This window comes from Lepidochelys kempii, chromosome 28 (genome assembly GCF_965140265.1).
Source record: "Lepidochelys kempii isolate rLepKem1 chromosome 28, rLepKem1.hap2, whole genome shotgun sequence".
Lineage (NCBI taxonomy): Eukaryota > Metazoa > Chordata > Testudines > Cheloniidae > Lepidochelys > Lepidochelys kempii.
Window position 1 is genome coordinate 5077627 of NC_133283.1, and position 25068 is coordinate 5102694.

The 25068-nt window shown below is 56.6% G+C and overlaps 2 protein-coding genes across 2 annotated transcripts in view; one reads left to right on the forward strand and one right to left on the reverse strand.

The window, feature by feature from the left end:
* The window catches only part of LOC140904193 (phosphoribosylformylglycinamidine synthase-like), a 32948-nt gene extending 23027 nt beyond the window's left edge, over positions 1–9921 (reverse strand). Inside the window, 9 exon segments of the mRNA XM_073326542.1 lie at positions 282–410; positions 809–933; positions 1146–1286; positions 2139–2244; positions 2579–2765; positions 3136–3241; positions 3502–3637; positions 8907–9048; positions 9803–9921. Of these exon segments, the coding sequence (XP_073182643.1) occupies positions 282–410; positions 809–933; positions 1146–1286; positions 2139–2244; positions 2579–2765; positions 3136–3241; positions 3502–3637; positions 8907–9039 (1063 nt within the window). The 5' untranslated portion in view covers positions 9040–9048; positions 9803–9921.
* Positions 9922–12843: 2922 nt separating this feature from the next.
* The window catches only part of LOC140904154 (phosphoribosylformylglycinamidine synthase-like), a 56136-nt gene continuing 43911 nt past the window's right edge, over positions 12844–25068 (forward strand). The window contains exon 1 of the mRNA XM_073326466.1: positions 12844–12924. Within this exon, the coding sequence (XP_073182567.1) occupies positions 12844–12924 (81 nt within the window). The remainder of the gene's footprint in view (positions 12925–25068) is intronic.

The window sequence follows — 25068 nt, forward strand, 5'->3', positions numbered from 1 at the left end:
GCACGCAGGCGGGGCGGGGGGGGGGTGTCTCGTTATCTGGGGTGTGAAGATGAGGTCAAGGGAGGTCCAAGGGTGGGAAGTGGAGGGTCCTGTGGCTCATGGCCAGGTGGAGGAGGGGCTCACGGTTTGGGGGAAGAGTGTCCTGGGGCCTGGTCCCAGGGGCAGGAGGGCCCCGTGACTTCAGTTGGGGGCAGGGTGGGCCTGAGGAAGGGGTCCCAGGGCCTGGCAGAGGAAGGGGAGGAGGAGGTGGCTGGGGGGAAGTGGGGCCCCCCTACTCTCACCAGGGATGTGCAGGTTTCCGAAGCTGTACCCCGCCGTGCCGGCGATGACGTGGGCCCCACGCCCCGTGCACTGCACGTCCCGGATCCGCCCGCCTGTTCCCGTTGCGGCGCCGCTGAATGGGGCCACCCCTGGGGAGCACACGGGGGTGAGAGCGAAGAGACACCCCTCCTAGGTACCCCCCAAAACACACACCCCAGAGTGCCAGGCCCACAGCCGCCCCACACAGGAGGCCCCTGCACCTCATGGCCTGGGGCATGCGCACGGAGAGCAGGGAAAGCGTGTAGCATCCACCCCTCCACAGCCCATAACCCCACGTACTGCCACCCGCCCCCCACAGACCCCTGACCCATGGACACCCTCTCACCCCCCCACATTCACTCTGCCCCCCCTGGATTTCCCCCAATGTCCCCCCTGCAGACTGCCACACAACCCCCTGGCCACGCCGCCATGCCACCCCATGGATAGAAGCCCCCCATACATATATATTCCCCTGCACACACACAGCCCCCCTGCCCCCCGCACTGACCCGTGGGGAAGTTGTGGGTCTCTGCAGTGAAGATGACATGCCGGGTCGACTTTCTCTTCTCGAAGCGGCTGGGGCGGGACGGGTCGCGGGGCCAGAGGGAACACACGGCCCTGCCCTGGATGGCACTGGGGGGAGAGAACCGGCCACGGCCCGCCGTCACCACGGAGCCCCACCCCCATCCCTGCCCCAAGGGGGCGGGGGGAGAGCATCCCAGCCATGGCCACCAGCCACAAAGCCCCACCCCCATCCCTAGCCCAGAGGAAGTGAGAGTTTGAATCCAACCCTGGCCATGAGCTCGAGCCCCATTCCCATCCCCACGGATGGGGGTCCCAGGCACCTGCTGTTGTCCGAGAACTTGATGACGTTGTTGGGGTTGCTCTTCTCCTGGGTCCGCATGATGGACTCGAACAGCGACTCCGAGACCTCCTTCCCGTCCACCTGGAGGCGCCCTTTGAAGAACCAGTGTCGGCTGTGCTCGCTGGGGGGCAGGGATAGGGGGTGAGACACGCACATAGGGGGGCCTTTCCCTCAAGATGGGTGTGGCTCCCATCCGGTCCCAGGGCAGGGACTGGCTGGCTCGGGCGGGGAGGGAAATGGGGCACAGGGCCTTTCCCCCCTAGGGGTTGCCGACTCCCATCCGGCCTCAGGGCAGGGGCTGGCAGAAGCAGGGAATGGGGTGCCCGCTCCTATCCGGCCCCAGGGCAGGGACTGGCTGGCTCAGAGGGGCAGGGAATGGGGCACGGGGCCTTTCCCTCTAGGCAACGCTGGCTCCCCTGGAGGGTGAGACAGGAAGAGTCACCCACTGCTGGGGCACCGGGCCCAGAGTCAGAGGGATCAGAGGGGCGGGGAATGGGACTTGGAGTCTTTCCCCTCCAGGGGATGTTGACTCCGATCCAGCCGCAGGCTGGCTCAGGGGTGCTGGGAATGGGACACGGGGCCTCTCCCCTCGAGGGGGCGCCGGCTCCCATCCGGCCCCAGGGCAGGGGACTGGCTGGCTGGGGGGACTGGCTGGCTCAGGGGTGCTGGGAATGGGACACGGGGCCTCTCCCCTCGAGGGGGCGCCGGCTCCCATCCGGCCCCAGGGCAGGGGACTGGCTGGCTGGGGGGACTGGCTGGCTCAGGGGTGCTGGGAATGGGACACGGGGCCTCTCCCCTCGAGGGGGCGCCGGCTCCCATCCGGCCCCAGGGCAGGGGACTGGCTGGCTGGGGGGACTGGCTGGCTCAGGGGTGCTGGGAATGGGACACGGGGCCTCTCCCCTCGAGGGGGTGCCGGCTCCCATCCGGCCCCAGGGTAGGGGACTGGCTGGCTGGGGGGACTCGGTGCCGGTACCTGTTGGACTGGGCCAGGTCGAAGCACTCCACGCTGGTCGGGTTGCGCCCGTATTTCTTGAAGAGCTCAGTGTAGAAATCCAGGTCCCAAGAGTCGAAGGCCAGGCCTGCGGGGGAAAGGGTGGAATGAGGGGGGGAGAAGAGACCTTTGACCCCCAGCTCTCTCCATGGTGGGCAGAACCCTCCCCCCCACACAGGACATTGAGGGGCTTGGGACATTGCGTCAGCCACAGCTCCCACCCCACCCCAGTCATTCATCTTGCAGAGCCCCAGCTTCAACCCCTGGGTGTCCATCTCCTCCCCCCCACACGCCCCACCCCAACCTCTGCAGTGTGCTCAGCCGCTCCCCACCCCCCCGCCACACCCAGCCCCCCAAGCCTGACTCCCATGATACCCAACCACCCCCATTAGTCCAGGTACTCAGCACCCCGCCCCCCATACCCAGCTCCTGGTTGGCTCGCTCCAGCTCGGTGCGGCCCCCCCCCAGCACATCCACATGCCAGGTGGGGGCACGGCGGGTGGCCAAGGCGAAGCTGCGGATTGGCTCCTCATAGCGCTGCTCCGTCATCCGGTCACTGAGCACCGCCACCAGGGCGGCCTCCTCAGGGGGTGTGGGGTGTCGGGCACACTGCCAGGGAGGATGGGGGTGAGAATGGGGAGCTGTCTCTCCTCCCCTTGGGTGAGAAAGGGGACCCAGCGCCCGCCCCGAGAGGGTGACAACAGGAACCTCCTGCCCCTCCCCGCTGTGGATAGGCACTGGGGGTGGAGGGGGGCTGAGAACTAGGATCCCCCCCATCACCAGGAGCAGGAAGGGGAGACAGACAGACCAAGGCCCCCCGTACCCCCACCTGTAGATCTGGGCATCGGGGGGGGGGAGCAAGCAGCCCAGAAACTGCCTCCCACCCCAGAGCCCCATTAACCCCACAATGCCGGAACCTCCCCACCCATCCCCCAGGGGTCATCCCCTCCGTTCCCAGGGGTCCCACATCCCCCCTCACCTGCAGCAGGTAGCGGCGGGAGCACTCGACACGGTCAACACAGCCCAGCCCCGCGGCCCGGCACACGGACACCACGTTGGTGGAGAACGGCGTGGAGAAGTTCAGCCTGCGCCAGGAAAGGGTTAACAGTCCCGGAAAACACAGCCCCAGCCCCACAGCTGCCCCTCCACTCCACAGCACCCTCCACTAAGCCTCTCACCCCGCTCCCTGCGGCACAGCGCCCCCTAGCCCTCACTGGGGCCAGCCCTGTCTGCCAGCGGAGAGCACCCCTTACTGAGCCCCTGGCCCGCTCCCTGCGGCACAGCACCCCCGATTCAACTCCCGGCCCCCAAGGCACGGAGCCCCCTGCTGAGCCCTGAGACGCACCGTGGCCCGATCTCCACCAGCAGGTCGGTGGGCCCTGGGCACAGGAAGGACTCCGTGGCAACGTCTCCGGATTCAAAGGGGCAGCCGAAGAGCCAGTGCAGCAGCTGGGTCTCCTGGGGATTGGGGGGCGACGCACCTGCAGGGGAGAAATGGGGCTGATACCCAGCAGGCAAGGGGGCTGAGGGTCCTGCCAGGTAGGGGAGCCCCCATGGGACATGATGCCCACTCCCAGCCTCATAAGAACGGCCAGACTGGGTCAGACCAATGGTGCGTCTAGCCCAGTGTCCTGTCTCTGACAGCGGCCGGCACCAGATGCTTCAGAGGGAATGACCAGAACAGGGCGATCAGCAAGTGACCCACCCTGTCGTCCAGACCCAGCTTCTGGCAGGCAGAGGCTAGGGACACTCAGTGCGTGGGGTTGTGACCCTGATCACCTGGGTAACAGCCATCGATGGGCCTGTCCTCCAGGAACGTAGCTAATTCCTTGTTGAACCCAGTTATACTTTTGGCCTTCACAACACCCCCGACAAAGAGGTCCACAGGTTGACAGGGTGTTGGGGGAAGAAATACTTCCTTTGGTTTGTTTTAAACCTGCTGCCTGTTAATTTGATTGGGTGATCCCTGGTTCTTGTGTTAAGTGAACAGGTAAATGACACTTCTCCAGTCACGTTCTCTATACCAGTCATGAGTTTATAGCCCTCTACCATATCCCTCCTTAGTCGTCTCTTTTCCAAGATGAACAGTCCCGGTCTTTTTAATCTCCCCTTGTACGGATGCTGTTCCGTAGCCTTCATCATTGTTGCTGCCCTTCTCTGTACCTTTTCCAGTTCCAATTTTTTTACCTTTTTTAAGATGGGGCAACCAGAACCGCACGCAATACTCAAGGTGTGGGCATACCATGGATTTATAGAGAGGAAATACAATATTTTCTGTCCTATTATTTATCACTTTCCTAGCAGTTCCTAACGTTCTGTTCGCTTTTTGATGGCCGCGGCACGTCGAGGGGATGTTTTCAGAGAACTCGCCACAATGGCTCCGCGATCTCTTTCTCGAGTGGTAACAGCTAATTTAGACCCCGTCATTTTGCGTGCAGAGTTGGGGTGATGTTTTCCAGCGTGCATTACTTTGCATTTATCAACACTGAAATTCACCTGCCATTTTGAGGCTCAGTCACCCACTTTAGGCCTTGCTGGAGCCCTGGGCTTAACTAACAGTGTGACCCAAAGGCTGTGAACCAGAGGAGGCCGGGCCTTGGCAAAACAACACCACACTAGGCATTGGCTATCCAAGAAAGCACAGGCCTGACCAGAGAGGATGGAACAAGAACACCCAGAGTTCTCAAGGAGCGACGCAAACACATTCCTAAGAGACGGGAGAGGAACACCCCTCCGAAGATAAGGGGGGGCTGACAGGAGAATGGTATGACATTGCACTCCATATGCTTCATAAATATATGTTTGTAAGTGTGAATATGTTGTAACTGGAATATACTTTATGTAAAAGGTCTCTTGTAAGGTATCATTACAAACCTTATAATCTACTGAGTATGACAGGTTTCAGAGTAACAGCCGTGCTAGTCTGTATTCGCAAAAAGAAAAGGAGGACTTGTGGCACCTTAGAGACTAACCAATTTATTTGAGCATGAGCTTTCGTGAGCAGCTCACGAAAGCTCATGCTCAAATAAATTGGTTAGTCTCTAAGGTGCCACAAGTCCTCCTTTTCTTTCTCCTGAGTATGGTCATCCTATTTGTCTGATGAAGTGAGCTGTAGCTCACGAAAGCTCATGCTCAAATAAATTGGTTAGTCTCTAAGGTGCCACAAGTCCTCCTTTTCTTTTTGTATCATTCTTGGATCTGAAATCTAACTCTCAGGTCCTATTGTAGTTATGCAAAGTGTGGGTCATTAATGGTGATTCAGAATCTTGATGGCTCCCATTGACTAGGACAATTGGTTGTAAATGGCATCCGAGGAAGTGAGCTGTAGCCCATGAAAGCTCATGCTCAAATAAACTGGCTCATCTCTAAGGTGCCACAAGTCCTCCTTTCCTTTTTGCGAATACAGACTAACACGGCTGCTACTCTGAAATCTGTTTACGTGTAAGCCTTCCTGTGTAAGTGTGCCAGCCAGTGGGTAATGAAGAATGAGGTCTCACAGGACACGTGAACATGTCACATGATACTGGAATCCATCTTAAACCTGGTGCTTTTCCATTTAGGAGGGGGTGGGAACCCCCTTGTGCCAAAGATATAAAAGGGGATGGAAGAGAACAAAGGGGGTCCCAGTCACGTGGAATCCCCTGCTTTTCACCTAAGATGTCTGCTGGAACTAACAAGGTCTGTACCAAGGGTATTGGGCCGGAGGGGGCGGGGCTGGCTTGTGGGGCATGGGGGGGAACCGCTCCCCAGCACTCACCGGCAGTGCGTCTAGGGCCGGGTCGCTGCACTTTCCACCGCCGGTGAGTGCAGGCCCAGTCCTGTGGCAGTCCTCAGCGGAGGGGGGGTGAGGCTGGGGCGGAGCAGGGGTGGAGCACGCCAGAGGTTTTGGGGAAGGGGTGGACTGGGGGCGGAGCGGGGTGCGAAGAGGTGGGGCTGGGGCAACATGCAGCTGCTCAGGGCACCACGAAATTTGGTGCCCCAAATTTCTCAGTGCCCTATGCAGCTGCATGCTTTGCATATGGGTAGGGATGGCCCTGTATTGGGCCCAGATGAGGAAGGAGGCTAGTCTGAGAAAGAAGCTGATTGGAACATCTCTAAAAGTGAGATTTACCTGTATTCAGTTTCTTAATGTATTAGGCTTAGACTTGAGTGTTTTGTTTGGTAATTTACTTTGTTCTGTCTGTTATTACTTGAAACCACTTAAACGCTACTTTTTATACGTAATAAACTCACTTTTGTTTATTAATGAACCCAGAGTAAGTGATGAATACCTGGGGGAACAAGCAGCTGTGCATCTCTCTCTGTCAGTGTTAGAGGGGGCGGACAATAGGTAACCTGCTGAGCAGTTTTTAGTTAAAGTCTGTAGCTTTGGGGGCGTGGACCAGACCTGGCTCTATGTTGCAGCAGGCTTGTGCGTCTGGCTCAGCAAGGCAGGGTTCAGGAGGCCCAAGCTGGCAGGGAAAACGGGCTCAGAGGCAAATTCAGCACATCAGGTAAGGTAACAGTCCCAAGGGGGGCTCTGGGACCGAATCAGTCACCAATGGTTTGTTCAAAGCAGCAGGTACGAGGAGAAGGGTGGTAACTAACAACGTCTGGAGTGTAATGTGTAACTTGTTTGTACCAAAGTCACCGGAACGGCCTCTTTGTCCAGCCGAGGGGACAGTGTCCGGACTGAGCTGGTACCATTGTCGCGGGCACACCTGGGTTAGTGCACTTGTCACCACAGAGCGAGGGCACTAGTACTGCGCTTCGTCGACAAGAAACCTACCTGAGCGCCTTGGCCACTGAACCGAGCCGGTGGTCTTTCTCGCAGGTGACGCATGGGTGGGGAGGCATGCAGGGTTACGTCCCCCCCCCACACACACACAAAAGATTGCTCGATCACATGATGTGGGTGGGCTCCCTCCTAGCAGAGCAGTTGAGCCATGAGCTGCCCCAGGTAGGGAGAGGCAGAGGAACAGCTGGGAGCTGCACTGAGGGGCTGCTGCTTTCCGGGAGTGGGAGGCTACGGGGTGAGGTGGGGAAGCTGTTTGGGGTCGTGCCCCTCCACTGTCAGCAGGCACTGGTCGTCTCTGCTCTCTCTTATGCCTAACACCGAGCTCGGCTGAATTAACAAGCTGCACAGTCTGCTAGCTCAGCTGACATCGGGGTTCCAAGAATAGCCGCAACGGCAGCTCTAACAACTTTCCACAGCACTAACCACATCCAGTTCAGTGAGATCCCTTTGTCACGCCTCACACTCAGCTTTGGGCTTGACTATTCTGAATAATTTTGTATCACTTGCACATCTTGCCACCTCCCGGATTATCCCTTTTTCCAGATCATTTACGAATATGTTGCACAGAACTGGTCCCAGGAGAAACCCCTGGGGGACCACCACTATTTACCTCTCTCCAGTCTGAAAACTGACCGTTTATTCCTACCCTTTGTTTCCTCTCTCCAGTTATTGAGTCATGAGAGGATCCCATGACTTATCCCGTGACTGCTTGCTTCACTTAAGAGCCTTTGGTGAGGGACCTTGTCAAAAGCTTTCTGAATGTCCAAACACTGTATCTGCTGGATCCCCCTTGGCCATGTTTGCTGACACTCTCAAAGAATTCTAGTAGATTGGTGAGGTAGGATTTCCCTGTACAACCCATGTTGACTCTTCCCCAACAAATTGGGTTAGTCTCTGTCTGATAATTCTGTTCTTTACTGTAGTTTCAACCAATCTGCCTGGTGCTGAAGTTAGGCTTGCCAGCCTGTAATTGCCAGGATCGCCGCCGGAGTCTTTTTTAAAAATCAGCATCCCATCAGCTACCCTCCAGTCATCTGGTACAGAGACTAATTCAAGCGATAAGTTACATACCACAGTTAGTAGCTGTGCAATTTCATATTTGAGTTTCTTCAAAACTTTTGGGTGAATACCGGCTGGTCCAGGTGACTTATTACCGTTTGAGGTATCAGCAGAGGAGGTTTCTGATCAATTAATCAGGGGCAGTTCCTCAGATCTGTCACCTAAAGAAGAATGGCTCAAGTGTGGGCATCTCCCTCACATACTCCGCAGTCAAGACCAACGCAAAGAATTCATTTAGCTTCTCCGCAACGGCCTCATCCTTTTTGAGTGCTTCTGCAGCACCTGCAGCAGCCACAGATTGTTTGGTCTTCTTCCTGCTTCTGAGGTACTTCCCTCTTTTTTTTTTGCTGTTAGTTTGTGTCTTTTGCTCGTTGCTCTTCAAATTCTCTTTTGGTCTCCCTAATTATACGTTTACATGTGACATGCTAGAGTTTATTCACCTTTCTATTTCCCTCCGTAGGATTTGACTTTCAGTTTTTAAACGATGCCTTTTTGCCTCTAATCGCTTCTTTTACTTTGTTGTTTAGCCATGGTGGCACTTTTTGGGTCCTCTTATGATATTTTTTTAATTTGGGGCTCTACGTTTAGTCTGAGTCTTTGCAGGCATTTCTCTTTTGGGACGGCACCTTCTCATTTCCTTGGCACTATTAGCCCGGCTGGGCAGGGATGCAGCCCCACGCTCTGGGTGTCCCTAAACCCCTGAGTGCCAGACGCTGGGAGTGGCCGAGGCGGGATGGACCATTGGATCATGGCCCTGCCCCGTCCGCTCCCCCGGGGGCGCCCGGCTCTGGCCGCTGCCGGAAGACAGGACGCTGGGCTGGACGCCCCTTTGGCTCTGACCCAGCCTGGCCCCACCCTTTGGGGGTCCCGGGACCAGCGGCTCCAAGAGGCCTCGTTGCCCCCCCCGCCCGTACCTGTCCAGCTGACGCTGTAGCACAGCTCCCTGTGCAGGGCGCGGACGCCCCCCAGCACCGCCTGGGCCGAGCGCAGCAGGGAGACAGGGCCACCCTCCGCCCCGGGGCGCTGGAAGTAGTGCAGCACCGCCATGGCGGGGTCCTGGGGGGGGGGAAGAACAGGGTCAGTGTCCAGCCAGAGGGCAGCCCCCCACTGCGTCCCCCCACAGCGCCCACAGAGACCCCCCACAGCGCCCCCCACACAGCGCCCGCCCACTGTAACCCCCACAGGACCCCTACACAGCCACACAGTGCCCCCCACTGCACCCCCCCACTCTAACCCCATATACCCCCCCCTGCACCCCCCCCACTCTAACCCCATATACCCAACCACTGCACCCCCCCCCACTCTAACCCCATATACCCCCCCACAGCGACCCCCCACTGCACCCCCCCCACTCTAACCCCATATACCCCCCCACAGCGACCCCCCCACTGCACCCCCCCCACTCTAACCCCATATACCCCCCCACAGCGACCCCCCACTGCACCCCCCCACTCTAACCCCATATACCCCCCCACAGCGACCCCCCACTGCACCCCCCCCACTCTAACCCCATATGCCCCCCCACAGCGACCCCCCACTGCACCCCCCCACTCTAACCCCATATACCCCCCCACAGCGACCCCCCCACTCTAACCCCATATACCCCCCCCACAGCGACCCCCCACTGCACCCCCCCCACCAGCCCCACGGTGACCCCCACAGCGCCCCCCCATCCCGGCCCTGTCCCCACGCCGCCCCGCGGCTCTGGGGCGGGCCAGGGAAGGAGGGGTGCGGGGGGGGGGTCGGGGCAGCGGCGCCTCAGAGCCCCGCCCCCGAGCCCGCGCTCCAACCGGCGCTAACGGTTGCAAACCGTCGCTCGCTCGCGCGCCCCCACGTGCAGCGGCCCGGCCTCGCGGTGGGGGGGGAGTGGGGGCTCCTACGTCACCACCTCAGGTCAGACACGGCTCTTGCGCAGCAATGTGCTCCTTCGGGCGCACTGAGCATGCGCGCACACCGAGCATGCGCAGTCCCCTCGGCTGAAGCCGCCGCCCTTCCCCCTGCCCGTCCTTACCCAGCAGCTGGAGGGGGCGGGGCACAGTCAGGGCTGGGGCGGGGCGAGGCGCTGGCAGAGGGGAAAACCCGGCCCAGGCGGGGGGGGGGGGGGGGGGAGCAGTCACCGTGGTGGGGCTGAGCCCCCCCCCGTGTTGGCAATAATGGGGGGGGGGCAGAGGGGCTTTTTTATGACCCCTCCCCCAGAGGGCACCTCTCCGCCCGGGCTGCCCAGGGCGGGTGCTTCAAGGCCCGGGCCCCCCCCCCCCCCGGCCAGTCACTGCCCGGGGGGCCCTGCCCCCCCCCCCAACGAGGGCCGCACCCCGCGGTGGAGATGCGGCCACCTCTGGGGTGGGGGCCGCTGTGGCTCCTGAACCACATCAGGGCCTTCTGTGACCCTGCTGCCCACCCCCGCTGCCTCGCCCAGGGCCCAGCGGCCCCCTGCCCCCGCCCCAGCTCGGGGGTGGCCAAGCCCTGCGTGGGAGCCACGGCTCAGCCCCCGTGGGCAGCGCGGCGGATCCGCCCCCGGGGGCCGAATAAAGGGACTGCAGACAACCAGCACCGGGGTCTGTCCATTGCCCGGGCCCGGGCCTCCAGCTGTTAGGACAGGGCTCATTCAACCCGCCCCCCCCGGGGCCCAGCATCCCCCTGCTGCCCTGCACCCCCTGCTGGGCCTCCGCCCCGCTCCCTCCAGCCCAGCACCCCCGGGTGCCGTCTTGGGGCCAGCCCGGCCTCTCCCCCGACGCTGGCCCCGATTCCCCTAACCTGGGAGAGGTTGAGGATGGCGGGAACCGGCCCCTCCCGTGGCTCGCCTTGGGGCTGCCGATCGGGTCCTGCATGGCTGGTTCACCGGAGCTGCTGCTTCCTGGCACGGCCCGGGGGTGATTTCCCTGGAGCTCTCCAGGACCCCCTCATGGGGCTCCGGCTCCATCCCAGGCCCAGAGCTACCCCGCATCTGCCCGGCCCGCCTGCTTTTAAACCCTTTCTCCGCCCCTGCCATGACGGATAGGGCCAGCTGCACCCCACATGGCCGAGGAAGGGGACTCAATCTTGGCTGGCCAGTTCCTGCCAATCTAACCTGGGGGGAAATCGCTGGGGGATCACGTATGGTGATCAATTAGACCCACAGCATGTGAGCAAGGACCAGCCAGCCCCAGGAGATAACGGTGAATAACCGTACGGCCAGTGCAACCGCTTGGCTGACCGGTGCAACACCGTTCAGCGTTCCAGGATATCCATCCTTAACTGATCATGTCCCGTGTGGGGCCGTGCCTAAAGCTTTACTGAAGCCCCAGGATATTAGATTTACTGCACTCCCCTCAGCTGAAAAGCCAGTTACTTCCTCAAAGAAGGAAATCGGTTTAGTGTGGGACGATCATATGCAAGAACAATAAAGTCCAGACCAGTAATGTATATATACACATGTGGTGCTTTAATCAGGCCAATTTCACAAAGCTGAAAACAATTATGAGCCAAATCAGCTGGAAGGAAGAATTTAATCCCAAAAATGTCAGCCACAATCCTCCACTTGAGGAAGAAGGCTGTGCTTTTAAAACCAAACCAAACCAACAATCTGGTTTAGAAAAGCGAAGACAGTGGTAAAAAAATACAAAATAAAAAAAAAAAAGATAAGAAAGGGGAAGTTGATAGCAAGGAATATAAATCAGAAGTTAGGAATTGTAGAAAACTGATAAGGGAAGACAAGGGACACAAGGAGAAATCTGTGGCTAGCAGAGTTAAGGACAAAATATATTAGTGGGGGAAACAATCCTGACCAATGTATTGGCCCATTAGTAGATGGGACTGGTAGATTTATCAATAATAATGCAGAAAAGGCAGACATGTTCAATAAATATTCTTGTTCCATATTGGGGGTGGGGGTGGGGGGGTGGAGATGAGCCAGTCTCATCATACAGTGGTGATAATACACTTTCCTTTCTAATAGCAACTCTGGAGGATGTTACAAAGAATTTACTGAAGTTAGACATTTGAAAAATCAGCAGGTCCAGATAACTTGCATCCAAGAGTTTTAAAAGAGCTGGCGGAAGGGCTCCTTGGACCATTAATGTTGATTTTCAATAGGTCTTGGCACACTGGGGAAGTTCCAAAAGTCTGGAAGAAAGCTGATGTGCCAATTTACAAAAGGATAAATGGGATGCCTTGGGTAATTTATAGGCCTCTCAGCCCAACATGGATCCCGGACAAGATAATGGAGTGGCTGATAGGGGACTCGATGAATAAAGTACTAAAGGAGGTCAATGTAATTAATGTCAATCAACATGGGTTTATGGAAAACAGATCCGTCAATCTAACTTGGTATCTTTTTTGCGGAGAGGACAAGTTTAGTTGAGAAAGGTAATAGCATTAGGACAATAGACAGACTTGTGTACAGTGTCTGAGAGGTGATTTTGCCTCTGCATTTGGCCCTGGTGCGACCGCTGCTGGAATCCCGTGTACGGTTCTGGGCCCACGAGACAAGACAGATGTTGGTAAGTTGCAGAGGGGTCAGAGAAGAGCCACAGGAATGATGAAAGGCTCAGACACCCTGCCTGAGAGCGAGAGACTCAAAGAGGCTCAAGGAATGAGTTGATCACAGTCCATAAGTACCTACATGGGTGCCACGGTGGCAGGGGTCTGGTGCTCTGGAGCAGTCCCAGGGAGGACCCCTTCAGGATGCCAGCCTGCCCCCTTAGGGGCTCTCGCTGTCACGAAGGGAAGCCACTTGGCTTCACCACCTCCTGGGATCAAACCTCAGAGCCTTCAGCCCCCCAGCTGCTCAAATCCAGCTGGCATCCTGGAGAGGGGTGGCCATCCCTGGGCATTAGTTGCTAGGTATCAAATATCCAGGCAATTAGAGCGACCATGATCTTCTCGGACTCCCATGGCCATGGGGCCCAGACCCCACACAGCCAGCCGCCTGTTACCCCTGTATCTCTGCAGACAGTGAATAACCTTTCCCCACCACCTTGCTATCCATGCACCACACAGGGGAAACTGAGGCACACACACTATTCATACAAAATATTATGGAAAATCCCCACTCCGTCACAATAGGGAACAGATATTTAATAATGGGCTTCTCAATCTTGCAGGGAATGGTCTGACACCACCCAATGGCTGGCAGTTGAGACTGGACGAATTCAGACTGGAAAGAAGGCGGCAGTTGTGAACAGTGGGAGTAATTAGCCATGAAAACAGGTTCCCAGCCGTCGGGGTGGATTCTCCATCCCTGGCCATTTTTCAAACAAGACTGGACGTAGTTCTAAGAGCTCTGCTCTGGGAAGGGGTTGGGGCCGACGGGCCGTTCTCCAGCCTGCGGGATACTGGGGGTCAGACGAGACATTCACAATGGTCCCCTCTGGCCTTCGAAGCGCTGGAGCTATGAAGGTCTGTGACGATGTGACGCAGCAGGGAGCGGGGAGAGTTGACCTGGGAATGTGCCCTGGGGAGGGGAGACCTGAGAGCCTGTCCCCTGAGCCAGGAGGGGGAGGGGGAGGTGACCCCTCTGCCCGGGAATGTGAACAGGGGCTGCTGCAGGGAACCGGCGGGGTGGGTTTAGTTTCAGTTTGGGGCTGGGGGGAGGAACACAGGGAACCCCAGGGCTGGGGTCTAAGCTCCCTGCTCCCCCAGAAGGACGTGACTGAGGGGTCCTGGGGGTACCCACAAGCTCTGTTGTGGACTGTGTTCCTGTTGTCCAATAAACCTTCTGTTTTACTGGCTGGCTGAGAGTCTCAGTGGATCCCAGGAAGAGGGGTGCAGGGCCTGGACTCCCCCACATTCCATGACAGCTGGTGGCAGCGGTGGGATGTTCTGCACCCCGTGAACGGCGCTTCCTGCAGTAAGTGACTGGGGAGCAGTAAAACGAAGGGGGATTGACAGGGACCAGGCGTGCTGAAGATTCAGAGAGAGACGGTTTCGGGGGGCAGTTAACCCCTGGGAATGCGTGACCAGAGAGAAGGACTTTTGCAGTAACAGGGTCCCCCGGGGGATTGCAGCGAGCGGTCCCAGGGGCGGAGGAGTCTGCAGCTCGACCCTGCCAAAGAGGTGGTGACCTCAAGAAGGACTGGCACACGAGGGGCTTTTCCTGGAAACCGTGGGAAGCTGCCCGGCCTGCGAGTGGCCAGCAGGGAGATGTACGCTAAACGCCTGAAGAGCGACCTGGTGGAGCTGTGCAGGCAGAGGGGGCTGCGCTTCGGGAGGTCCACCAAGGAACAGCTGATTGCCCAGTTGGAGGAGAGGGATCGCTTGGATGACCCGATCCCTGTCCCTGAGGGAAGGCGCCCGGCAGACGCAGCGTGGGGGCCTGACCGGGCTGGGAGGGGTCAGACTGCTGCCGAGGACATCCCGAGACCCTCCCTACCTATGCCCGGGGAAGGGGTTGGGGGAAGCCCAGCGAATACCGAGGGCACCCTGACCCCGGCAGCCAGCAGGGGATACTCCCGGCGGAGCTCCCCATCCCTGGAGCGGAGGCGGCTGGAATGGGAGAGGGAGATGAAAATGAGGGAGCTGGAGGATCATGAAAAACAACGTCAACATGAGGAGAAACAACATCCACATGAACAGGAGGAGAAGGAGAGGGAGCGTCAGGAGAAGGAGAGGGAGCGTCAGGAGAAGGAGAGGGAGCGTCAGGAGAAGGAGAAACAAAGACAGCATGAACTGGAGCTGGCCAGGCTGAGGAGCAGTGGGGCCCCGGCTGCGGTGCGTGAGGGGGACCCAAGACTGCAAGGAACTTTGATAAGTCCTTCCTGGCCCAGCGGAAGGAGGGGGAGGACATAGATAGCTTCCTGACGGCCTTTGAGAATGCCTGTGAGCTGCACAGGGTTGACCCTGCAGACAGGCTCCAGTTCCTCACCCCCTTACTGGACCCCAAAGCCGTGGAGGTGTACAGCCGAATGACAGGGGCAGAGGCAGGGGACTATGAACTGTTCAAACAGGCCCTGCTCCGTGAGTTTGGGCTGACCCCCGAGATGTACCGGAGAAGGTTCCGGGGTCAGCGTAAAACGCCTGAGGTCACCTACCTACACCAGGCCAACCGGATGCAGGGGTATGCCCGCAAGTGGACAGCTGGGGCCCGAGCTAAAGAGGACCTGCTGGACCTAATCGTACTGGAGCAACTGTATGATCAGTGCCCGTCCGACCTGAGGCTGTGGTTAGTGGACAAAAAGCTCGAGAACCCCCAGCACGCAGGGCAGCTGGCCGACGAGTTTGTGAACAGTCGGTCAGGGGGTAGCCGGGAGGAGTCCCAAAAGAACAGGCCCCCCCGATGCAGAGAGAGGGTCACCAGGGGGCCTCCCAGCGGGGAAATAGGGAGAACCCCCTCCCAAGGGGAACGCCTGGCGTCGGGCCCCTCCGACCCGCTCGAGGGGACCAACGTGACCTGAGCTGCTATCACTGTGGCCAGAGAGGCCACGTACGGTCCCAGTGCCCCGGGCTCAGGGACAAACTGAGCAGACCCAACCTACCCAGGGTTAACTGGGTAGGGACCCAGCTGGACGAGGGGCAGACGACCCAGGGAAGGGGGGCTGCCAGTTTATCACCTGCGCAGGAGGGTCTGGACTCAGGGTGCTCAGTTTACAGGGTGGGCGCGGGGCTGTCCCTCCGGAGAGAGTGCCTTGTTCCCCTGGAGGTGGATGGGAGGAAGGTCAATGGATACTGGGATACGGGCGCGGAGGTGACGCTGGCCCGGCCCGAGGTGGTGGCCCCAGATCGGGTGGTGCCCAACACCTACCTGACCCTGACAGGGGTGGGTGGGACCCCATTTAAGGTGCCCGTGGCAAGGGTACACCTGAAATGGGGGGCCAAGGAGGGCCCCAAGGATGTGGGGGTACACCACCATTTGCCCACTGAGGTTTTGATGGGGGGAGACCTAGAGGACTGGCCAAGCAAGCCCCAGACCGCCCTGGTTGTGACGCGTAGCCAGAGCCGGCGAGGGGCACTGCGCCCTGACCTCGGGGAGGGTATCACACCGGAGGCGCAGGACCCTACCCTGGTGGGGAGGGAGGGCCGAGGGGCACGGCTCAGAGAGGCGGAGGCCTCAGACCTGGCCAGCGAGAGGGAACCGGGCCCCATCCCTTCCCCAGCCGCTGAGTTCCAGGCCGAGTTGAGGAAAGATCCCTCCTTGCGGAAGCTCAGGGACCTGGCCGACCTTGGTGTGGGACGGACCATGAGGAGAGGCTGCCAGGAGAGGTTCCTGTGGGAGAAGGGGTTCCTGTACCGAGAATGGGCTCCCACAAGGGAAGTAGAGTCCTGTGGGATCAGGAGGCAGCTGGGGGTCCCCCAGAAGTATCGCCGCAGGCTCCTGTACCTGGCCCATGACATCCCCCTCGCAGGGCACCAGGGAATCCGGCGCACCCGGCAGAGGTTGCTACAGAACTTTTACTGGCCCGGGGTCTTTACCACGGTCCGGCAGTATTGCCGATCCTGTGACCCCTGTCAGAGGGTGGGGAAGGCCCGGGACAAGGGGAAAGCGGCTTTGAGGCCTTTGCCCATCATAGAGGAGCCTTTCCAGAAGGTGGCCATGGACATCGTGGGGCCTCTCAGCAGGACGACCCGGTCGGGGAAGAAATACATTCTGGGGGTGGTAGATTTTGCCACCCGCTACCCCGAGGCAGTGCCCTTAGCTTCCATTGAAGCAGACACCGTGGCCGACGCGCTCCTGACCATTTTCAGCCGAGTGGGGTTCCCCAAGGAAGTCTTGACAGACCAAGGCTCCAACTTCATGTCGGCCCTGCTCCGGTGCTTGTGGGAGAAATGTGGGGTCCGGCACGACTGGGCCTCAGCTTATCACCCCCAGTCCAACGGGCTGGTGGAGAGGTTCAACGGGACGCTAAAGATGATGCTGAAAACCTTTATGGACCAGCACCCGCAGGACTGGGACAAGTCCTTACCGCACCTGCTGTTCGCGTACAGGGAGGTGCCCCAGGAGTCGACCGGATTTTCGCCTTTCGAACTGTTGGGAACACTGGGGCATGGCCACTAGGTAACTCGAGGGGATGGAAGACGATGAAGCCCCCTCGCACTAGGCCCCAGTGTCCTTCCCCCCCCCCCCCCCCGCCTGGAGGCCCACACAGCAGTTATGCTGAGAATCTGCAACAGTATGCTGCAGAGTCAGACCGCCTGAAACTAAGCAAGGCCAAACAGGGGAGATATGGAAGAACAATGCTGAATAAAGCAGCTTTATGTATAGCTTAACAAATGATACAGAGAATCAGGGAACTAGCTGGGAACTGGATTGGCTGGCTAGATGGATACTTGGAGCAGCTTGCTATTGGATAAGTATGCTGGGAAAAAGGATGTATAAAAGCCTGTGTAACTTCCTGCTCTGTTGTGCAGGATTTGAGATTTTATTCTCCCTGTACCTTTTTGAAGCTTCAAATAAACTTTTCTGCTTCTCCACCCCGTTGTGATTATTGGGTGAAGCACACCGGGTAACGAACCAACTCAAGCTGTTGTTCAGCCTCTCGGCACTGGGTGCCGGCAACAGCTTTTGGCGTCCCTGGGTGGGCTCGAGGCTGCAATTTAGCCTTGCCCGGACCCCTCCTGGAGGTCAAGGATTGCGGCGAGAACCGACGCCCAGCGCGCACCGGTGAGTTCATCGGGGGCCTCGGAGGAGACGCAATTTGATCGACCCCAGAGGGCACAACGGTGCAACGCACTCATATAGTGGAGAAGCTGTTGTGGACCACGGTGAAGAACCAGTTCCTTGGATAAGGTAGGATCCTTTAAAATCCGGATTATATGCTCTGTTGGAACCTGGGGACGCCCAGAGTTACCCTGTAGGTATGGGACAGGGACAGAGCTCAGAGGTTAGGGCACGGTGTACGCCCCTAGAGTGCATTCTAGCAAACTGGAAGGTATTTGGTGCGGATCCGATGACTAAGAGCCAATTAAAACGATTCTGTACAGTTGACTGGCCTCAATATCAACTAGAGGACCAGGAGTGGTGGCCACCAGGAGGGTCAATTAATTACAACACGATCCTTCAGTTACTCCTGTTCTGTCAGAGAACAAGGAAATGGAATGAACATATGTATGCGCATTTGTTTCTGACTTTATGTACTCGACCAGATATTTTACAGCGCTGTAATCTGACTCCGACTGGTTCGGTAGCAGCTAATGTTAGTCCCCAGACCCCCACCCCCACTGTAATGGCAGAGCCGGTGTCCCCTTCGGCCCCTACACCCACACCTTGTAAGTCCCCAATGGTTGGCCTATACCCCTTAATCACCGAAACTAAAGTCGCCCGGTCTGGATCAGACAGGCGTCCGGCCACGACTATGCAGGTTTATACTCATGTGCCCTTTAATCCTGTGGATTTGGCTGCTTTCAAAGCACAGGCAGGAGAGTTTTCCACCAACCCAAGCAGGTTTATATCAGTCTTTGAGGGGTGCCTCAGTAGTCACAAGCTGGACTGGGATGATTGTAACGTCCTCCTGCGAACCCTATTGTCTGAGGTTGAAAGACAACAGGTTGTGTCCAAGGCAAGGGAGGAGGCACAGAGACGGTACGACCAGGATCGTATTAATGTCCCTGACCCGGATGCACAAGTCCCCCGAGCAGACCCCAGGTGGGATCCAAATGATCATGGGGATATGACCCACCTTACCTCCTATAAGGAGTTGCTTTTGCATGGACTCCGTCACTTGGCTGTCCGACATAATAATTGGGCAAAGCCATATGAAGTAATGCAGGATTTAAAAGAAAGCCCAGGGGCCTTTCTACAGCGTATTCGGGACACCGTTCGACAGAACACTAATGCAGACCCCGATGATCAGGCAACTGAGTCAATTATTAAGGGAATTTTTACAAGCAGAGCAGCCCCTGATATTAAGAGAAAGTTACAGAAAAAGGAGGATTTAATGGGTATGACCATGGCACAAATTTTAGAGACTGCAAACCGAGCTTATAGTCTGAGAGAGACAGAGAAGGAGAGAAAGCAAGTGAGATTGATGGTAACAGCGGTACAGGCCGGCACTAAGAGAAGTGGCCGGGGAGGAAGGGGCCGTGGACGCGACCGTCCGGGCCTGCAGGAGAGACGACTGGGTCGCAACCAGTGTGCCCTGTGTCGACAGGAGGGACACTGGAAAAATGAGTGCCCAAAGAGGAAAGAAAAGGGGGGTGCCCCTATGATGGCGATGGTGGAGCAGGAATAGGGGTGTCAGGGGAGACGGACCACCCTACCCCCGGAACCCCGAGTAAAGATGCGGGTGGGAAGCTCAGAAATAGATTTTTTAGTGGACTCTGGAGCGGCCCGAACTGCCGTAAATCAGCCTCTTCAGTTGCCAGTAGCAGATTCCCTTACTGTGGTGGGAGCCACAGGCAGGGACACCAAGTGCCCAGTGTATGCCCCAGCGGAATGTGCTTTGGGAGACAGGACTATATCCCACAAGCTGGTATACCTCCCTGAGTGTCCAACACCTCTGCTGGGATGGGATCTACTTTGTCGCCTCGGTGCCACCCTGCATTTTACTGAGGACGAAATAACCCTTACCTTACCCCCTGAGAATGCCTGGATCATGACCCTTGCAGTTGAGCCCTCAGCCATGCAAGCCCCAGAATGGAGCCCGTGGGAAGACCAGGTGTACCCCCTCGTGTGGGCATCAGGGATTCCAGGAAAGGCCACCCACCAGACCCCTATTACTATTCAGCTCATACCAGGGAAAGGCCCAGTGCAAGTAAAACAGTATCCAATCAAGAGGGAAGCCAGAGAAGGTTTACAGGAAACTATAGATCGATTCCTAATGTATGGTATTCTCCGGGAATGTCAGTCAGCCTGGAACACTCCCATTCTACCCGTACAGAAGCCTGATGGCACGTATCGGCTGGTACAGGACCTAAGGGCAGTCAATGAACGGGTTAAGACTCTGCACCCTCTTGTCCCTAACCCGTACACCTTATTGGCTTCTATAGGGGGACAGTATACCCATTTTTCAGTCCTTGATCTGAAAGATGCTTTCTTTACCATCCCAGTTGCCACCCCATCACAGGAGATCTTCTCCTTCGAGTGGGAGGACCGAAAAAGGGTTAAAAAGCAACTTTGCTGGACAGTGTTGGCCCAGGGATTTAAAAACTCTCCCACCCTTTTTGGCCAGGCTCTGGCCAGGGACCTACAGGAGTGGGATAATGAGGAGGCCCTCCTTCTGCAGTATGTAGATGATTTGTTAATTGCCACTGTGGGCCAAAAACCCTGTCTTAAAGCCACCGTGAGCCTCCTGAATTTTATTGGACTTCGGGGATATCGTGTAGCACGGAGTAAGGCTCAGCTATTTGTCAAGTTCCTACCCCAAGTAACCGTAAGCGGCTCAGGGCATTTCTGGGTATGGCAGGCTTTTGCAGGATATGGATCCCAGAGTTTGGACTGTGGGCTAAACCCCTGTACGACTGTGTAAAAGGAGCAGATCATGACCCCTTCTATTGGACCCCAGAGGCTGACAGGGCATTTAAAATCCTGAAAAGAAAATTGATGGAAGCCCCGGCTCTGGGCCTGCCAGATCTCTCTAAGCCGTTTCAGTTGTATGTACATGAACGAAGGGGGGTGGCGCTAGGAGTGCTTACACAGCTGTTAGGAGCATGGAAGCGTCCTGTGGCTTATTTTTCTAAGCAATTGGATCAGGTTGCAAAGGGTTGGCCGGCATGTTTACGGGCGGTCGCAGCGACTGCCCTATTGCTTGAGGAAGCCGAGAAGCTAACATTGGGAGGGGTTATTCAAATCTATACTCCCCATATGGTCCGAGCCTTATTGGATGCAAAGGGAGGGCTTTGGCTAACCCAGGCTCGGATTGCTCGGTACCAGGCTAAGCTGTTAGAGAACTCTGAAGTCACCTTACAGCCTTGCCCCTCCCTTAACCCAGCCACCCTCTTGCCAGAAACAGAGGAACAGGAACATGACTGTTTAGAGATCATAGATGCCCAGTACTCCAGCCGTCCGGATTTATGTACCCCTCCCATATGCAGATTATGAGTGGTACACGGATGGTAGCAGTACTGTAATAGATGGGCAAAGGAGGGCGGGTTATGCTGTTGTGACGCTCCATGACACTGTGGAAGCTGATGGTTTGCCTGCTGGGACCTCTGCCCAGCTTGCCGAACTAATAGCCCTGACCCGTGCACTTGAACTGTCAAAAGGAAAGCGGGTCAACATTTTTACTGATTCAAAGTATGCTTTTGGGGTGCTGCATGCTCATGCTGGCCTATGGAAGCAAAGGGGAATGCTGACAGCCCAAGGCTCCTCAGTCAAGTACGGGCCCCAAATCCTCCGGCTCCTAGAAGCTGTACAACTCCCCTCGGAAGTGGCGGTCGTACACTGTAAAGCCCATCAAAGGGAGGATCAAGATGTGGCCAGAGGTAACGCCCGGGCAGATAGAGAGGCTAAGCATGCTGCCACCCTGCCATCCCCTCAGGCTGAGAACGCCCATATGCATGCCCTTAGCCCATCAGGAGGGGAGCTTCCAACCCCTCAGTACTCTGGGGAGGAGAGACAGCTAACTGACAAACTCGGTCTCCGGGAAAAGGAGGGATGGCTCCATTCCCCAGAAGGGAAGGTCCTCTTACCAAAGGGCCTAATCCGGCTAGTGCTGCAGAAACTACATCAAACCACTCATGCTGGCAGGGAAGCACTTATCCAGCTAATGGGAAAATACTTTATCACTTCCGGACTCCGACCCCTGGCTGCCCAGGTACAAGCGGACTGCTTAGTCTGCCAAAAGAATAACCCCCGACCGGGACATCCTGTGCCACCAGTTGCCCTGGAACCCACTCCGGGCCCCGGACAAGTGTGGCAAATAGACTTTACTGAGTTTCCCCGGACCCCAGGGTTCAAATATCTCCTTGTCATAGTGGATCGGTTCGGCAGATGGCCAGAAGCCTTCCCATGCCGTAACTGCACTGCCAGGACAGTGGCCCTCAAGTTTGTTAAGGAGATCATTCCTCGCTTTGGACTCCCCCAGTGGATGGAATCTGACAACGGGACACACTTCACGTCAAAAATCATCCAAAGCATCTCACATGCCTTACAGATCCCCTGGAAACTCCATACGCCCTGGAGACCGCAAGCCAGTGGGGTAGTGGAGCGGACCAATCAGACCCTTAAACGGCATCTCTCAAAAGTGGGCCAAGAAGCCTCACTGCGATGGCCTGATGCTTTGCCCCTCGTCCTACTCCGTACCCGCGTTCTCCCAAAGGGTAGATTAGGGCTCAGTCCCTTTGAAATTATGTTTGGAAGGGCATGGCCTATGAATGGCACCCCGGTTCTGTCAGGGGAATGGGAGTTGGGTAATGTTTTTTGGTCACAGTATATGTGTTCCCTGTCTGCTGTTCTCTTGTCTCTTCACAGGTAAACCAAGGATTCCCAGCCTGTCCCCTTGGACTCTCCCGTTCACTCCTTACAGCCCGGTGACTCTGTGCTTGTTCGCACCTGGAAAGACAAGCCTCTCCAGGAAAAGTGGAAAGGACCCTGTACTGTCCTGCTGGTCTCCCATACAGCGGCAAAGATCGAGGGACACAAGAACTGGATCCATCACTCTCGTCTGAAGGCAGTACCCGCCCCCTCGTCAGCAGAACAGTGGACCGTCCAACCTGCTGACTCCTCATCTAGTGACGATCTCGGGCTAAAGCTACTGTTTAAAAGACACAAATAGCGGGCACCTTAACGCTAAAATGGGCCCACCCAGGTACTGGAGGCCCTGGGTTGGGAAGACTCTGGTGATAATTAATTGGGTAACATTGTTATTCTCTGTATTGGTATTTCCAAATTGTGCATATCGGGAGCATAACTCCTTTGTTTCGCTTGCGCACCATGTTGCTACTTTAACAAACCAGACTGATTGCTGGGTATGTGCTCCGACTCCACTGCCCCCCAAAACGGGAATGCCCCTTGACATGCTGCCCCTGACCCTAGCAGAATTAGCCACCACCAAAGAGCAGGAAAGAACGGACTCACCGTTCTGGAACAAGACCTCTTTACAGCCAGCCACCTATCAGGACCAGGAGTATTCGGTTGCAGTACTCACTGAGGGAGTGTTATGTTTTACCCGAAACCAATCTGATCCCTATGGGCGTCCTGTGGGAAAGAGCTCCTGTGTTATTACACAGTGGGCTGACGGGTATTAAATAAAGACCAACAGGGGAGGCCAGCAGTGTGGGTGTAATGGTTCCTCCCCTTTTAGGGAAACACTTACAAATAATCTTACCACAAAAAAAGGGGTTTGGAAATGTAACTTGCCGTCCAGTTAATATCTCCAATGTAGCAAGCCAATGGTGGGTTTGTAGTGGTCCCTATGGCGAGTGTAATTTGAACGGCACAATTAGAAATGCCCCCACTTGTACCCAATCAGGAGGATGGGATGCCCCCTTAGGGGCATATAAACTGTTTGGAAAAGCAGCCTTAAATATCCCAGGAATCCCCTTAAGAAACAGTCCTTATTGGGCCCTACAGGGTCACTATTTTGTATGTGGCCGAAAGGCTTACAAGGTGCTGCCAGTCAACTGGACAGATAGCTGTTATATAGCTCATGGAGTTCCTCATCTTTCCATAACTGCCACACTGCCCAAAGGAAAGATTAGAAATGCCCGAGACACCTCTGTTGAGTCACGAGAAAAGACCCTGCGGCGACTGACTAAGGCATTGGCGGGCAATATGAAGAATCCCCTCACAACCGAGAAGCTGGTCGGGTGCTCTGTACTGGGAATAGCGCCACTGTTTACCGGGCCAGCCCTGGCATGCATAGGCCGCTATACTGTAAGGCTGCGGATGGTACTTGAGAAGGTGGCCTTAGAGTTAGAGGACTCGGTTAGTGATTTAGGGTCAGCAGTAAAAACATTAAATGAAGAGGTTCAGCAGCTCAGGACGTTTTCCCTCCAAAACAGGCTGGCTTTGGACTATCTCTTGGCATCCCAAGGAGGGGTTTGTGCCCTCGACGGGCCCCGATGTTGTGTATATGTCAATGATAGCAGTTATGAGATCTATGAAAAGGTGGTACAGGCTGAGGCCCAGGCCCGAGCCGGAGCACAGGTTGCCTATACTGCCCCAGAGAACGACTGGTTGCAAACCTTGTTTTCAGGCTGGGGTTTGTCGTCTCGGCTTGGTGGTTTATTTAGCCTGCTATTGAAACTTCTCTTTCCTATACTGCTTGTATTACTGGTATTATGCTGTGCGGTATCATGTGTCAGGGCCCTTTTGCAAAAGTGAATAAGTCATTCTCTTCAGGGCTACCACAAAGTGCTTATGCAAAGTCCTATTGTAAAGAAATAAGTAGCCCAAGTGAGAAAACTCAGAGCCAAGGCTGTTGAGTGTTCTCAAAGGGGGGAGTTGTTGGGAACACTGGGGCATGGCCACTAGGTAACTCGAGGGGATGGAAGACGATGAAGCCCCCTCGCACTAGGCCCGTGTCCTTGCCCCCCCCCCCCGCCTGGAGGCACTCACAGCAGCTCTGCGTGCTAGGCCCAAGTGTCCTTGGCCCCCCGCCTGGAGGCACACACAGCAGTTATGCTGAGAATCTGCAACAGTATGCTGCAGAGTCAGACTGCCTGAAACTAAACAAGGCCAAACAGGGCAGATATGGAAGAACAATGCTGAATAAAGCAGCTTTATGTAGAGTTTAACAAATGATACAGAGAATCAGGGAACTAGCTGGGAACTGGATTGGCTGGCTATATGGATACTTGGAGCAGCTTGCTATTGGATAAGTATGCTGGGAAAAAGGATGTATAAAAGCCTGTGTAACTTCCTGCTCTGTTGTGCAGGATTTGAGATTTTATTCTCCCTGGACCTTTTTGAAGCTTCAAATAAACTTTTCTGCTTCTCCACCCCGTTGTGATTATTGGGTGTAGCACACCGGGTAACGAACCAACTCAAGCTGTTGTTCAGCCTCTCGGCACTGGGTGCCGGCAACAGAACTGTTATATGGCAGGAGGGTGAGGGGCCCCCTGGACCTGAAGAGAGACGAATGGGAGGGGAAGGCCACTCCCGATGGAGAGTCAGTGGTGGAGAATGTCCTGATCTTCCGAGAGAGACTGGCTGAACTCATGGGCCTGGCCAGGGAGAATCTGGCCAGAGCCCAGAGGAAGCAGAAGGTCTGGTATGACCGCACG